The 17,109-nt window shown below is 33.5% G+C and overlaps 2 protein-coding genes across 5 annotated transcripts; both read right to left on the bottom strand.

Moving 5' to 3' along the window:
- Positions 1-6,040: 6,040 nt before the first annotated feature.
- LOC107924234 (vacuolar protein 8) lies at positions 6,041-8,447 on the bottom strand. Its single transcript, XM_016854582.2, has one exon. It carries the CDS (start codon positions 7,992-7,994, stop codon positions 6,267-6,269), a length of 1,728 nt encoding a protein of 575 aa, XP_016710071.1. The 5' UTR covers positions 7,995-8,447; the 3' UTR covers positions 6,041-6,266.
- Positions 8,448-14,821: 6,374 nt separating this feature from the next.
- Positions 14,822-16,364, bottom strand: LOC107923195 (F-box protein SKIP27). Of its 4 annotated transcripts, none has more exons than XM_016853415.2 (4): positions 16,044-16,364; positions 15,602-15,901; positions 15,425-15,499; positions 14,822-15,319 (listed from the first exon to the last, which is right to left on the bottom strand). In XM_016853415.2, exons 2-4 carry the CDS (start codon positions 15,887-15,889, stop codon positions 15,125-15,127), a joined length of 558 nt encoding a protein of 185 aa, XP_016708904.1. In that variant the 5' UTR covers positions 15,890-15,901; positions 16,044-16,364; the 3' UTR covers positions 14,822-15,124. The 4 variants fall into 4 exon arrangements, with proteins under 4 accessions (XP_016708904.1, XP_016708903.1, XP_016708902.1 ...); XM_016853414.2 differs by having other exon boundaries at positions 15,602-15,912; positions 16,037-16,334; XM_016853413.2 differs by having other exon boundaries at positions 16,037-16,334.
- Positions 16,365-17,109: the final 745 nt, after the last annotated feature.

Genomic DNA, 17,109 nt, shown 5'->3' with positions numbered 1-17,109 from the left:
GAGAAAAATGAAATATTTTAAGATCTTTAAAGTGAGAAGAACAACTAATCAATAATTAGGGTTTAGTCATTATTTTTTGAAAAATAAAAAACCCTTGGAAATCAGATATTTTGTACCAAAACAAAAAGATTAGAAAATTTGTAAGTAATTAACAAAGTTAAATGGCATATAAATGGGGTTTTTAGTATGAGTGCTTTTTACAAAAGTGAAGAATAGAAGGTTCTCTTTGGAAACATCCTAGAAGCACAGAAATCAGTAAAAGAGAAAAAGAAGGTACAAAATAAAGGAAAAGAAAAAAAGTGTGAAAACAAGGCTTCCTGTTGCAGATTCTCATAGTAAATCAAATCCCATTAGCATAAAAGTTGTGGTGAAAGTAACATATTTTTTTCCCACCAATGGAGGTGCCCTTTTGGAGGTTTCATCGTTTCTCACTTTCGATTTTTCTTTGCAGAGGGAGTTTTGTTTTTAGCAATGGTTGACGTCAAACGCATCAAAACAGCCGACGTGACCCAAACATTGGATTGCCAAAACTGGCAACTAGAGAGCTAAAGTGCTGTACTTTGTTAACAATATAGCATATTGGCTTGCACGCAACGTCCGTTGGCTCTGTTACCGCTAAGTTGTAAACCATGAACCATTGGTTGACTTTTCCAAAGCCACATCCATATCCTTTTGGTTTGGTGGGGGCATTCAAAGATGGGTAACTTGACCCAAATAGAGTAGAATGGAAGGAATCAATGCAAAAACAGAAACTGAGGAAGAGTCAAGTTGTGCAAATAGGAAGCTGGGGACCTCATGCCTTGGTTGCTTCTTACTGGTTAGTAGCCACTATCCAAAAGGTTACTACCGTAAAATCTTGGGTAACTTTTTCTTTCCTGGATTGTTTGGGTAGAGGAGTGGGTAGGACTCAGATTCCCTCTACTTGTTTTTATTTTTATTTTATTATTTTGAAATTTGTGTTCTTTCTTTAATAATATTGTCTTCAAAATTTAAATTTTTATCTTTTCAAAATCTCATAGAATACAATATAAATTATAATTACACCAAATATTTATTAATTTTTTAGTTTAATATTAAAAAAATATAATTTATTTTTAATATAAATATATTCACATGTGCATAACTTTATACATAGTAAATATCTTAAAGATATCAAAATGATACATAAAACATTGTAAAAGGTTAAATAATAATTATAATTTTCTTTCACAAGTTACAAGTATATTAGTAGTTTTAATTGGAATAGATCAGTAAAAGTATTATATTAGATAATTAATTTTGTAATTAACCATAAATAAAATAAATCTAGTAGGTTTATATAGGATAACTCCAGATTTTTAAAGATTCAGTTGATCTGGCTAAGGACTTAATTCACTTACGTGAGGGTGAAGTAAAATGAGACCATGATTTACTAAAATTACCACTACATATAAAAAAAAAAACCGCGCACACACACACACTTGTTCAAAATGGATGTTTGAGAGCCCAATGAAGCAATGACTTGTGTTCACACGTGCGTAGTTTGCCAACTATTTCTGCAGTGTTCGGTTCCCTTGAGTCTGATTTTCTACCTAGACTTGCTTTAAGCAAAATATATATATATTACTTTATATTTTAAATATTATAGATGAGAGAGTTTAAGTTAATTTGGGGAGTAAAGTCTATATACGATTGAAACTAAAATGCAAGCTTATCAATTTGTATTCTGGAAAACACAATTATAAGGTCGAAATGAAGTAAAGTTTGGATGAAATGTTGTGTGTTTAAATTCTTGAATCCCAATAATGCAGCATTGTCGAACTCAACCAATAAAGCTCTTTTCTTTAAAAAAAAAAGGTTTCAAAAGTTAATTAAGTAGATTCAATTCCAAAGTGCCCTACTTCTTGATTTGGGTTTTCATTTGTATTCTTAATTACAGCATTTTCCAGTTGGGTCAAACACAGCCAACCTTTCCTTTATTAACTTAGGATAAGCATAGATAGAGAAGAAAAGAGAGCTCCAAATGCAATATCTAAGTCAACCCAATACTTGTCAGAATCATTACGGGAAAATGAAGAAAAGAAAAGCAGATGAGTATGAAAATTGGGTTGTGTTTTTTGGTTATAATTTGAAGTCTTACTTTGCTGGTTTATGCTTATCTGAAAATAATGCAAACTAACGTAACGGCCATGCTAGTTATGACAAATTGACCAAGGGCATATGAACAAGATAGCCGTTGCTTAGCAATAGCAAATATTGTTTTTAGGTTCACATGATCTCAGCTGTCAGTTTGCTTTAATAATAATAATTTCGACGACTTGGGTTGCGGTGTTCATGGTTTTCTCGGCTTTAAATGAATAGATGGTGCTGCTCCTTCAAAGCCAACCAATATCACATCTTTAAAATTCAATTACCATGTTGGCCCATTTGCGCTCTCTCTCTCTCTCTCTTTATTTTCTAATTTAAAATAGACAAGTGGATATTTTTCAATTTTCAAGGGTAAATAATTTTATTTTACTAAAGTGAGAGCTTGAATCTCTTTTTCTTCAAAACAAAAAACAAAGTTGATCATTAAAATACCACGATTTGACTTCCTCATAAAAAGTTAAAAATAAAATCAATAAACCCCTTTTCTTAAATTTTGTAGATTTTAAGGATGCTTTCAGAGAAAAATAGATTTTTGGGAAAAAATTATAATAGTATTATTACTGGAATTGTCAGCTAACGTTCACATTCTGCAAGTATCATTCTTTTAGCATGAGATTGCTTTGGTTGTTTATTATCATTTTTATAATTACTATAATTAATTGTATATCCCTGTCATTGCTTCCAACATTTAAATTAATTTATTGCAATTTTTGTTCTAATCTACGTGTTTTATGTCAAGACAAAATAACATGCCAACACATGTTTAATCGCCCATTTTAATATTGTTTTCTTCTCCTTGTCACACGAAAGGGAGTTTAATAATAATAATAATAATAATTGTTATACCCTCCACACATGGCAGCAAGCCTTGAGACCTCTCTCTATTTTGTATCCATCAGTTAGTCACTAAATAATTAATAACCCAAAAAATCTAATTTCAATCAACTTTCTATTTTCCCTAAAAGGATATTTACTTTTTTTATTTAAAATGTGACCCCTTAAGCCAATAAACATCACTTGAACCTAACTATTTTACACCACAACTCAAAGAGAATTACAGAATATGTCTCGTCACAAACATCTTTCCCATTCATTCCTCAATGATGATCTGATAGCATGTTTATCATGACAATACCACCAAACAGGAACCTCCACTATATATACTTGATCAAGCATTATAGCCTCGATATTGTCCTCAAAATCCTCCTTTGCTTCCTTAACTTTCTAGCTCACTTATCTCATCCGACTCTTCACCCTGCAGAGTGAATCGGCCTTTCTCAACATCACCATACCCTCTCTTCCATGTCCCCTTCCTTATGGATATCCAACAACAACAATAATAATACAACAACATATGTGTATACTTTAAAAGTACAACAGATTTGTATACCCATTTCGACTTCACTTTTACATGCATTAAACCTTGACTAGCCTATAGTAAAGTTGCATCATTTACCACTGCAATGCATATTATATAGCCTAAATGAAAGTAAATTGAGAAGTGGATGGACAATGGTCAATAGGGGCTTGCAATTTGCATACCCTTTTTCCTGACTACGACCGCGTTCTATATAAAAAAAATGAAGGATTTGACCCTAAAAATTGACCATTCGTAAGAAGAAAACTCTACCAGGAAGTAAACTTGATAAGTCTCTGCCACAATACATAAAATGTCGGTATTAATGAAGTGGACCAATACTTTTGATTTGGAGGTAGATCTGACCCTGGACAAGGATTAAATCTTCAATTTCACCCCTTCCAACATAACCACTCTACGTTTACATTGACAGCCAATACTGTCGGTTAAATTTGAGCTATGCTCCCTAAATGATAAAGTTGTTCTCTGGCTACCCAATCAAGATTCCATCATAGTAACAAAGGATGAGATATTTTTTTTAATCAGACATTGAATATTAAAACAACTCTACTCCAGTCTCCATATATTAAATTAAAAATACTCGCATGCTACACTCTAAATCAGATTACATAGATGAGCAAAGCATGACAGCAGAGATTAAATGCAAGACAGCAAAGACTTGCATATCGATGAAAACGACAGTTTAAGAGTGAAGGAAGGGCTTTGAATTTTCAATTCGATGCCCAAATTTGCACATGTTATCGGATACTTTGATTGGTTCTTCGAAAAGGATAACTAAAAACTATTAGTGGTCCATCACCACCAGCATTTCTTTTTTCTGATGCTGTTGCCTTAGTTATTTTATTCACCAAATTTCCCAGGCAGAACAAGTAAAATTAATTGGATTTGGATAAATATATTTTTTATTTGATTTAAATTGACAGCTTAGTGACTGATTGTGCATAGAAATCATGGACCACCAAGAGTTGGAAGTATGATATTTCAGGGAGAATAATTCAGCCTACAATTCGTCATTCAACATGGAATAACAATCAATTTGTTCACCAGCTTACATGGTTCATGGAAAAGAGTCTTTATGACTTGGGTACTTACTAAACCATGTTAGGTAGCCATGGAAAATGACGAATCAATGTTAGGACTCGGGTACACTTATCATATGAAACAAAAATGCAGCACAAACTAAAGCTTGAAACGATTTTCTAGATTTGCCTCATCTGAGATAGGATCCAATACTTTTGGGCCGATATAGTTTTACTTGTCTTTTGATGGTTTGTTTGTTTGTTTAAAGGGCTCTTCCAATTCAATTCCCAATCGACAACATGGCCCAAATTATATCCCTATATGTTAGCAAAGGCAAGTGAAATCTGATCTTGTCCAGTGCTAAAAACTATGTGGCAGTAAATGAGAATTTTGCTTGTAATAATTAAAAGCAGCAAGCAACTTGTGGTGTACGCCGCACCAGAACAGAGTCTGATGCCCTGCTTCTCAATCACCTAAATGCTAATAAATACTTACCCGCTCCTAACCGCGTGATATTTACTGGTATACAGTAACTAGGTGTTTCATTTATCAACCTTTCTTTTAGCATGGACACTATGTATTTGCACTTGCTACATGGATTGATCATTAATGTTGAGAAGTTCATCATCCCATATGGTTCCCTCCAGTATTTTGTATGTCCCAACTTCTAAATCAAGTAGTCTTGTTGATTGGGATTTTTCCTCTTTTTTTTTTTGTTTAAATCAATTTAACCAGCATTTGTTGATTTTTTTGGTTTGCCAACGAGGCTGGTTTCCATTGAAATGAAAGCAGTCAAATCTTGAGCAAGGTGTCATTTGGCATTGGATTCTGGTGGGTATCATTCCTCATTGATTCAACTTCTCACAGCAATTGAAATCATCTCTCAGAACTACAAAAAGAAACATTTCACTTGCCAGCAGCAGTCTGAGTGAAACATATGGGTCTCAACTTCCAGTTTTGACTCATGACATGGTCCACACTCCACACCCCTAATTAAACCAAGTCGGCTAACTTATTACCATTAAATTCGTGTACTACAAATGGTTAGATCCTCAACATTAGGCCATCAAAACCTCTTTCAATTGACTCAAACAGTTGTCTCTCAATTGTCATGCTTCTATATCCTATATCTCAATCCTCAAGCTAATAATAAACTGATGCCTGGCGATCTAAGCCTATGCTTTTATATCAGAATATTAAGTGGTTTTCATGAATTAGAAAAATCATGATAAGATGAAGAAGATAATGCTGGCAACAACACAAACAGATAGAGAAGGAACTTTCATCAATCACTATCCCTTCTGTCCCATGATGGCAGCTGACAAAACCTTGATTGCCACTGCTCACATGCCTATTCTGGATTTTCATGCCTTTCCCATGTGCAAGCACCTCAATTGCTTTCCACCATTTCTACACCATATATTAACTAATATAACTGCAATTGCATCAATTTTAATATATATATACATATATATGTATGAAACTGTAATTCCCAAACAAGAATGCCACAGTATCTTTACAGAATCTATAAGAACAGCTTTTATTTGATTACTAATGATTACAAGTAAAACAAAAAGCTGTTCAAAAGCTGTTTTTCCTTTTCTTTTTTTTTACCAAGGAGATGGATTTAGGATACAGTGACATTAAAAGATTTGTAAAAGCAAGTTAATGTGACTTGCATAACGCTTATGCAGAGATATACAGTAAGCAAAAACAAAAACAAAAACAAAAAATATTACATTCAAGAATGCCAAAATCCACTCAGAATACTACGAAATCTGTTGGTAGACAACTTCCTGACAAGTTTTTTGGCATCATAAACTTCAGCTTCAGCCAGCTTTTCTATGTTCTTTAGATATCCGGAACTGGCAATTTTTCTTCTTCCACTGTTGCAATTTGTCAATGACATTAATATAGATAGTAAGAGCTTTTTGTTACCTGATATGCCATCCTCTTGATCAAGCAACTGGAGAAGAAAGCCTACGTTCCGATCATCTTGAACGAATCGTTTTCGATTTTTTGGGACCGAGACCAAGCTAGAGAGTGCCTCGGTTGCCATTTCACGCACTTCATATGACTTTGCATCGAGCAATTTGAGAAGTTCAGGCATGAAACCGGCATCTCCTATTGCCTTTTTAGCCTCTTCTGATGCGCTACACAACCTAAACGTTACCTTCAGTGCCAATTCTTGAACCGAAGCCTCACCGTTGCGTAGCAAGAAGAACAGTTGATTGATAAACCCGAAATTCATCAACATGTTTATGCAACTCTGCGAAGAGAAACATAGATTCTCAATTGCCCTCAATGCTACTTCTCTCGTCTTTGAAGAGGTCGATGATTTCGGATCCAAAACGCGTACTAATGCACGAACCCCTCCTTCTCTAACAACCATTTGACGAACTGAGTCATCTCCGGAAGCCATATTCTGAAGGAACTCCATTGAATTTATCTGCACGATTTCATCTCTTGATCTTGCAAGCTTGATGAACGTTGAAATGGCACCTTCTTCAACAATAAACCTCTTTATCTCTTCAACCCCAACAAGATTTCTCAGCAACGCACAAGCAAGACCGATCAGTTCCCCTCCAAACTCACCGCTTGAACATATTTTCAGAAGGGCAGTCACCCCACCATGAGCCGACACTGACCATGCGTTGTCTGAATTAACAGTCAATCTCTGAAGACACCTAGCGGCTCCTTCTTTACCCAACTCACTGCCATTTTCCAGAACCCGAACCAAAGGCCCAATAATCCCAGCTCCAACCAAAACCCCCTTGTACAAATCGAACCCTGATAGTAAAGATACAATCTTTGAAGCCTCTTCTTGAATCTCCATCTCAGGTGAATCAAGAAAGCCTACTAACACATTCACAATGCCACCAACTTCCACTACGAGTTTAGCATACCTCTCATCTTCATCCACAACTTGATATAAATTAACCAAGGCTTGCCTTTTCATTTCTATGTCGCCTATCTTCATTCTTGTCAGCAAATCTCTTATGTAAAACCTCATGTCGTCTTTACCAGCACCAAGACCAGGCCTTGAAACCACAATGGCAAACCCATGGCTCAGAATCCCAGCACTGTAAATCCCAGAGAGATTCTTTACATGGCTGTCAAATCTTGCAATCATCACATCAAGGTCGCTTTGCATCAAGAGTTTGCCACTGTAGGAAAGATCCGCACAGCTTCTTGCAAGATTATGACACTCATTTGCAGTGACCAAAACGGAAGGGATCAAGCCAGAAAAGACTTGTGTGTTTTGGCTTGAATCACAGTTTTCAGCGGCCATTAAGCCTGAATTTAACTCTTCAAGCTTCTTTCGGATAAGCTGCCATTTAACGCTGAAAACTTTGATAGAATGAGAAAGGGAAATCAAAGAAGATATAACCTCAATGGCCTGCCTGAGACCGGCTTTCATTGCCATGAAAGATTCTGTCGAGTTTTGGTGTTGCTCTTCTTCTCCCATTCTTGCTGTCTTCTTTAATCTTTTATCACGAATTTTGAAGCAAACCCATTTTATTTTTATTTTACAAAAGGAATCTAAGGAAGAAATAGGTAATCTTATCAGAAGACGAGAGAGAGAGAAAGAACAGGCAGTGACTCCCTATCCATATTCATAGTTATCTCTATGTTTGCAGCCAAAGCAAATTTGAGACTTTATTGTACATTTACAGGGCTGACATTTTGGAACTTTATATAATAGTGACAAGTCAGTAGGATGAAGCCAAGGGTATTTCTGTCATAATAACCATGGTTAAGAAAAGGGGGCTGAAACTCAGACTGTTGGGAGTTGGAAACATGTTTAAAGATCAGAGTAAGTGATGTGATTCAGATTAGAAGATGCATGTTTAAAAGGACATGTGTGTCTGATGAAGGACACGACACAACAGTGTATTTTATCTGTTCTGATGATTGTATATGAATGGATTTACCTTGGGTAGCTCTAGCTCTGGGTTTTATCTGTTTGAGAATAAAAATCTAGGTAGCAAAAAATCTGGATGGAGCCATCACAAGTGGGCAGTAAATACTTTGTAGAAAGAGGAATTTATTCCCCAAATACAGCCTCTTTTCTTTTTGGGAATATAACTTTAATGAAATCTACCTGCAAATGAGATTAGCAGGTAACTAAAATCACGTTTCAGAGCAGCAGAACATCATATGGTGCAGTAATTACAACTCAATTTAACTGTTGACGTATTAGGTAACCGTTACTTTCAATACATACACATCTACCTTGCGCGCCTTTTAACACATGGGATCAAAGTTGATGTTTTGAGATTTTAATGGTTGGTTGAATATAATTTTGTATTTTTAATTTTATATTCCATTCTAGATTATTCATATTTTAGTCCATCCATAATTTTGTATTTTTAAAGAGTAAAACATAATATTAATACAATTTATTCTTTAAATTATTTTAGTTTATGAGTGTACTTTTAATTAATTTAAATATTTAAGGTTGTCATGAATTATTATAAGTATGATTTATAAATTTATTTCACTATCATATATTCACTTAATAAAAATAAAAAATTATTATAATTTTACAAAAATTAAGATTAGAATATATTAAAGAAATTAAACTTGTTAAAATAAATAAATTTTATAATAAAGATTCTTATTAAGTACTTTTTTTTTCCATCAACTAAACATCGATATCTTTCATTCTAACCAAATGAATCAAACAGGCAATGTAACATCTTAACATTCTACCCGTATAAGACTATAATCTTACATTCATATAATGTTATTATTGGATTTAATTTTACATTCATTGAACTAAATGTTCCAAAAATGTTTAGGTTCGAGTTTCACCTACATGAAAATAAATTAATTTGAGTTGAGTTAGTTATTCAATTTATTACTTAAGTTGTCCGATCCATATATAATTTGATATACCTCGGCTTCAATACTTAAATCCCAGGTGATAAGTTCATAGATATAGTTAAAACCAAGAGTTTAAGATGAAAAAGGCGAGAATTGGGTGAGAGAGGCTTCAGCTTAGATGTTTGGAAGTTGATGAGATGAGTACAACAATGGCTATAACTTTGTTAATTATTATATAATATTAATTAGTTGAAATGTAGTTCAGTTAACTAATTTTAATATCCTACTTAAGACTTGGGTTAACAGAACCATTAAAATATAAAACATTGCGTCTAATGCACGAGATGGTTTGTTTAAGGTTGGTAACATTCTCAACTTTACTTAATTATATTAATATTTAATTCCTTCCATCCTTAACTAAAATATACGTAAAAAAATTGATAGACAACAATCTTAAAATCAGGAAATGATGTGCCTCGACCACCGCGTATGTATATTATATTATTATATTAAAATTGAAATTTAATCACATTTTAATACGAAGCATCCATTAAATGTTTTATACGACAATTATATCGATCAGATAAAAGATTGAATCGTTAATATATTAAACTAAAAAAATTACAAACTTTCCACTTTCAACTTTGAAAAAAGCAAATGATAAGCATGATTGTTAAAGAGATCTATGAACAAATTTAAACCACTAGTTTTTAGGGAGCAAGTAGTAAAGGGTGAGTATAGTGAGGAATATGATGTGAATATTGTGATTGTGATCGTTCTTTACTGATTCACGCATATAATCCCTTAAACTTCTCTATAAAACTTACTTTACTTTATCTCTTTAACAAGTAAATGAATAATGTATACTAATTAAGAATCACATGAAAATCAAAAGGAAATTTTTTAGAAACTCGTAGCTTTCACGAAATATTATCTTTTAAGACTTTTATTAAAATGATTGTATGAATGAATATGAAAAATAAAAGTTATTGGGACAATTGGTTACTAAAACCCACAATTTAGCCAATAAGTAAGATATACAATGAAGACCATAATAGAGACAAAGCTGCAGAGGATTAAGGCTTTGAGACAAAACATATAAACAAACAAATAAAGGCAAAGCCTTTATGGACCACCCAATTTCTAAGGACACCCTTTCCATTTGGTGAAAAAAGAGGAAAAAAAAAAAAGTAGCTTTCAATTTTCCCAGCATGGAAAAAAAAACAGAAGAAAAGAAGAGAAAAAAGCCCTCCACCACTTCAAAACCATGTAAAGCCCCTTTGTTAGATGCCTTGAGGTAGCAGTCACATATATAGCTTTCTTTTTCTATCCTATTTTAAGCTTGGTGAGGTTTATGAGAGAAGCTGAAGAAAAGGCCAAAAAGCTGTGTTCTTGTCAAAGCAAATATATTATGCTAAAAGATAACATAAAGGGAATTGATCCCAGTCATTAAAATTAATTAAAGTTTCTAGAGGAAAAGATGATGAGGAACTTAGGGTATCTGTTCCTTACACAAAAAAGAGGAGGCACAAAGGAAAATAAAAATCAACCCTTAGAAGAAGACAAACGAAATGTTTATAAAAAAATGAATGACCCATGAACTAAACATGACATGATTAGATGTCTAGTTCCATGCTACAACTGTCGTATTCCTAGACAAAGTGCCCCATTATTGTGCGAGTCACGGATCAATGTTTTTCATAACATCTTTACACAATAACTATGGCTTTACAAGCCTTTAAGATGGATTTGATTAATCAAAATTTAAACTCTAATTAAAGAAAAGAGATGGGTTTTTCTTTAAGAAGCAAAGGGAGTCGGCAAATTCCATTAAAACCTGAATGTTTCACCCAAACAGTGTTGGATGATCTTCATCCTCTTTTAACAGCATAATTGGGTAAGCACATGGCCTCAACCCATCACCTTTGAGGGGACCGAATGCTTGTCAAATCCGTCGAGTACTTGCATATTCACCAGCCTTATCAGTAGTGGGGACTTGGTTTATTTTTATTTTTTTATCTTGTCTACATCTCATCATTATCATACAAGATCCAATGAGCAAACTCAGTTAGAATGAGATAAGAGTTCCTTAAGCTTTTTCTTACGATTTAGTTTCAACCAGTTTTCAAAAGCTTTGATTGTTTTGCTGTCACCAGGGTTATGTGATTTGTAATGTTTTTGTTCATTAGTTTCGTGTGTTGGTTGTAAAGTTATTTTTCTTTATTCCATTATTGGAGATAGAGCTGTTTGTGGAGCTACACTGTGTAAAAAGACGTAGAATGAATCCTCTGTACTGTTTTTGTTGTTTAATGCCAAAGGAGGCGTTAGGTACGTTATATTAATTGTGCGCTAAAGCAGGAAAGTGATGATCTTGGCACACCTTTGAGTAGGTCACAAGTGAAAATGCTAAACAAGTGCACAATTACAATATACCTTTGCTTCAAAGAGAAAGGTAAAGATAACAAATATATTTCATGCTCATCTACTCCAAAAACCAGTGAAGGAAAAATGATCCAATAATGAGCTAAAATAGGGTAAAATTACAGAATTTGGGTTGATGGAGACATTTGGGTCTGCTTAATTTCTATCATTTCTTAATCGAATCTTCCAATTATATGTTGATTCTTTTCTCTTGTTTGGGCTTAAAAATTCAGTGTTGAACATATGTTAATGACATAAAAGATAAAATTTCTAATCACACATCTTGATCTAATTTCAAAATAACCAGATTTGAAAAATCTATTAATAATGACCGGTGATGTGATTCATTAATAGGGATTCTATAATTGAATCCTTAAGCCTACTATTGAGGGCTGAAGGGGGTGCTTACTATTTGAACAAGCATAATAAAGACCGCGACAGAATGTGGAGCCTGCAAAGCAAAAATGGGTTTGATTTCAAGTAGCTATCTAAGGCATATGGCCTAGGAGACCATGAAGTGTGTGACCAGTCGATGAAAATTGAACATCAAAACATGCATGTGCTGAAACCCAGAAATCATGGCGATTAAGCCCTTCCAACTCTCACCCATGTATTGCTTTCTCTATATGCTATTGCATCAATCGTTGCATATGCAAAAACATGACTAGTTGACTATACAATCGTAATTTAATTGTATTTCCAAGTGCGATCCAATACTTAGCTTCCAAATTTTGTATTTAATTGACGGATGGAATGGAGCTTTTGTAACTTCCAGGGCAAGATAATGAAAAAGCGTGATGCATGGGACCTCCAAATATAGATCCCAATAGCAATATATGGTTATTATGGTTGCTTTAAAATTGAAAGATATAGCTTACCAGAAAGTTGCTTAAACAAAGCTTATGCCATGGTGCCATTGGATTGAAGCTCAAGACTGTTTGCGATGACATGCAACAAAAACCTAAACCGTTTCATCTCACCAAACCCAAAATCCAAGTAATAATGCTATCAAATTCCAAGTGTGAATTGAAGTATCAAATTAATGATTAATACCCACCGAATACATCATAATTTACGTGACTGAAGAGTGATGAGATCGTGATAAATCTTTTACTGGACCTCTCTATTGGGCTGATTCCATTGAAACCAGGTGAATAAGCAGCATTTCAAGCCCATCAAGCCTATGCTCCCTTCCCTGGGCTTCAATTATGAAATCGTAGTAAATCAAATTTGGAAGTGGGTATAATTGCTTCTTGCAGATATGCCCCCTTTCTGAAAAGTTTATGGATAAGAAAGTTTTAGGGGTAGATATGGGTTAAAAGTCCCTATATTATAGGGATTGGACAAAATTAGTTTCTTCAGTATTAAAATCATTATTTTAATCTTTACACTATTAAAAAGAATTAAATAAGCTTAAATTGTAATAGAATCAATCTTTACTATATAAAAAATAACTTGAATTTTTTTTTCAATTGCGGTTCAATTCTAAAGAAAATATTATAGTTACAAAACTATACAACTTTAAAAATATTAACTATGTTGTTGATCCATTTAATAGTAGAGGAACTAATTTGATCGGTAGAGGGACCTCTCAAGTACATTTACTCAAACAAATGTAATGCGTAAACTTTAATGAAATAAGCAAGTAGAGTTTTTTTTTTTAAATGTGTTCAATTGATAAAAATCAAAGTTCGATGTTTAGAATTATACAAAATTAAAACTTATGTATCATGTTGTAAATTAAACTAAAGTTGATGTTTAGTTATAAGATTTATCTCGAAATTTTTAATCTGTGTATGGCGTTGCTAATGTGAAGCAAAGTACATCCTCAAGATATGTAGCAAGAAATGAGATTAGTGGGATGACATAATCTTAGCAACAATTTCTAAAATAAGATATGTATTAAATTTGTAAAGATAAAGACATGGTGATACTATAGATAAAAAAACATCGGATTCTCTTTTAAGTTCAAATCAGGCTTATGATGTTCTGCATTAACAAGCTGGTAAAGTAAGCACTAAAAAGAGAGGCCTTTTCCTTTGCACTTTGACTTGTATTAAACAGATTCTATAACAATGCCACAATCAATTGAAATTTGTGCAAAAAAGTATCATCACTTTCATAATGCAAGTAGAATCCATTTAAATGCAATTAGATTGGATATTGCTTTTTGGTGATCTAAGTTCTGCCCAAAATTTAAAAACGAGATATTCGAATTTTTTATAAAATTATTTTCTCAGCTTACTTGAATAAACAAAATTATGAACTAAAGACAATCCTAACGGATGCTCAATCCCAAATTTGTGCAAAAATTACCATTAACAATACCATTTATCACTTTCCTAATCCAAATAAAAATAATTTTTGCCGGTTGAAAGGAACGATAGGTAAAATTTATTATCAACATTTAACAGTGACAGACAATTTGCAGACTAAACTATAAAGCCTTCTTCAAAATATTACCAGCATTAAAAATCAATTAATTTTTTATTGCTGAAATCAAGATTTCCACAATTTTGCAACCAATAGCCATATTAGTTCACAGTTCACACACACCTCAATTCATTCTCTGTTCATTGCCTTTTTTACTTGACAAAGTTTTAGTCAAAATTTGAAAATTTTCAATGGATTTCAAACTCTTCAATAGTTGTTCATCCCATATAGGAAGAAGATTTAGAAATACATTTCCCATTCATTAATCCATGGTCTGTCATAAATCACAAGAAAATAGATTGGAAATGTCTTTGATCAAAGGCAAGCCATTCAAGATTTCCTCAAGAAATGGTACCGGCACAGCAGTTTTTATAGAAAGACCTCAGATGATATCAGTAAGGAATGGACATGTTTGTACACCATTATTAAACAGTAAAGCATGAAATCCCCTCTTTGATTCAGCTCCAAAGTTATACAATTTATCACAAAATCTAGCAACTGAAATCTACCAAGAAACTTTCTTTCTGAGAACATTGTAAGATTATGCTTGATCTTTAGAACTTCAAGGTATATCTAACCATAATCCAGTAAACAAAACAAGACTATAGTTTATACGAGGAAATGTCTGCATTTATTATATTTTTAGAATCAACTTTATCAAATCAGAAGGGTAAAGATTGCCCTCCAAACAAATACACCCGAATCTGGAATCTCCCTGTCTTTCTATCATGTACACAAAGATACAAAAACGAGCTAAAAAGCAACCATGTATCTTCAACGAAACATTTGAAGAAATTGCTTGTCTAGAATCTTACCCCATGTACAATGATCCGACAACCAGATCCACTAATCAATCCCCTTTTAATCTACAACAACTACTACTATTTCTACAGGCTATTTACAATCTTCTTCGTGTCAAGCAAACAATGCCACTGAAATATCAGCCAGTTTATTCCGGTTGATTGACCTATGAGACCTCCATTGCCTCGGTGCATTTGGAGCTTCAATCTCGTGCAATTCACTTGGTTCCTCGAAATCAATGGATGTTCGAAAAGCCTTGACCTTTGTTGGTGTGCTATAAGCAAAATGCAACTGCTTTGCAATTACAGTCTGAGAAAAGAAATGGAACAATCAGAGTCAAAATCAGGTTAAAATACTTAACAAGCAGGAAGTGAACAGTTTACAATCCAAATTAAATGATTTTACTATACTCACAGCTTCTCTGATTGATTTGGAAACAATTAAGAGTCGCTTCAAATCTTCATGGTCCACACCACAAATAATCCTAATCTGCAGATAGGAAAAGCAAAAATCTTTCTCATTAATCACAACTCAATCCAAAAATAGAAACTAATAACAACAATTGAGGCTACGGGTTTTTTTAGCACTCACAAGAAGATCTTGAGGAAGTGATTCAAGAGATGATTTTTCATGGTAATCATCAAACGTCACCATCATGACTATCCTCTCACTGCATTGCCTTTTCAACATTGGAAGTTTGGCTGCAGAGGAATCAAGAGGCGAAAAATCCTCCATCTCATTTGATATGCCGACCCTTTTCCTCCCTAATCCAAGCGTGCGTCTCACAAACCCTAACCGTAACTCTTCCTCCTCATTTACTCCACCGTGATTCAAGTTCAATGAAGAAGTACTCCGTACTTTGCTCAAAGCCATTTCCATATCCAACTCCAACTGTTAAAAGTCTTTTGATAATCAGAACCAAACCCCACTCAAATAAGAGACTTAAAAGACTAGATTTTACAATCAGTAAATGGAATATAAATATATATATACAGAGGAGAATCTAAGAAGAGTTAATGAAACTACCTTATACCTCAAAACGAAATAAAAGGATCTTTAGAGAAGCAGGGAAACTGATGGATTAGATTATAGCGATCAGATAAAACCCTAAAATTGAGAGAAAAGAACTGATTGTTGTGCTGCTAAAGAAAGGAAACCAATAACTGCCTTCTATAAACAGAGTCGCTTTAAAAATGTAAACTTCCGGTAAAAAAGCGGTTTTCTTTTTAAAAAGAACAGAAATATCTACGCGATTTTAGCTTTTTTTAATAATTTAAATCTAGAACCTACTGGATTATTTAACCCCAAAAATAAATAAATTTTCTGTTTTTTTTTTGTAATTTTAATTTTCGCTCCCGCGTGCGTGTCGGGAGAGAGAATTTAATATATTGCCTTCGCGGTTAAACAAAAAAAAATAGCCGTTGGGAATGTACACGTGTAGAAAAATGAGCTTAGGTGAGAAGCAACTTGAGTGGTGATGGTGGAGATATGGTCGGTCCAAGTCGGCTTTGTCGGTCTGCTTTCATTTTAGCAACTTTGGTGTTTGCTCATCTGTGGGTAGATGAGGCACGTGTAAGGTGGATATGAGTTTGGACTTTGGTGGTATTGGGCGGACGATAATAAAAGATTTAACCGCAGCCATTGGTTTGTTCTTCCAATTTGGAGGCTGACGGCTTTTGTTGCATATATTTAACAAGGGTGGGTCCTATTCCTATACATTTGGTCGGTCAACATACGTCAATACTTAATTTCTAAAATTCTACTTTTATTTCTACTCATCCGCATTAACATCTGTATGTGACCTTCTTTTTTATATTTAGTCTTTTACCGTTGAATTCCGGGGAAAATTAAGAGCTACCTTGGTTTAAACTTTAAAATATTCAGGTTCCATTTACCGAAAATATTTTTTGAAAATTTTAAAAATAAATTTTAAAATTTATTTCAAATGTAGAATCACTCTAAAAAATGTTATTTCTCTTTGTTTATTTTCTTTCCCTTTCGTATTTATTTCAAATGTGTCCAATTGTATCAATTACTGACATTTTATAGCAAGAAAATTACAAAATACTTCAATTTTTTTAAAAAAAAATCCATTTCAA

This window comes from Gossypium hirsutum, chromosome D05 (genome assembly GCF_007990345.1).
Source record: "Gossypium hirsutum isolate 1008001.06 chromosome D05, Gossypium_hirsutum_v2.1, whole genome shotgun sequence".
Classification (NCBI taxonomy): Eukaryota; Viridiplantae; Streptophyta; class Magnoliopsida; order Malvales; family Malvaceae; genus Gossypium; species Gossypium hirsutum.
The sequence above is the reverse complement of the archived record's forward strand: the minus strand, read 5'-3'. Positions and strand labels throughout refer to the sequence as shown.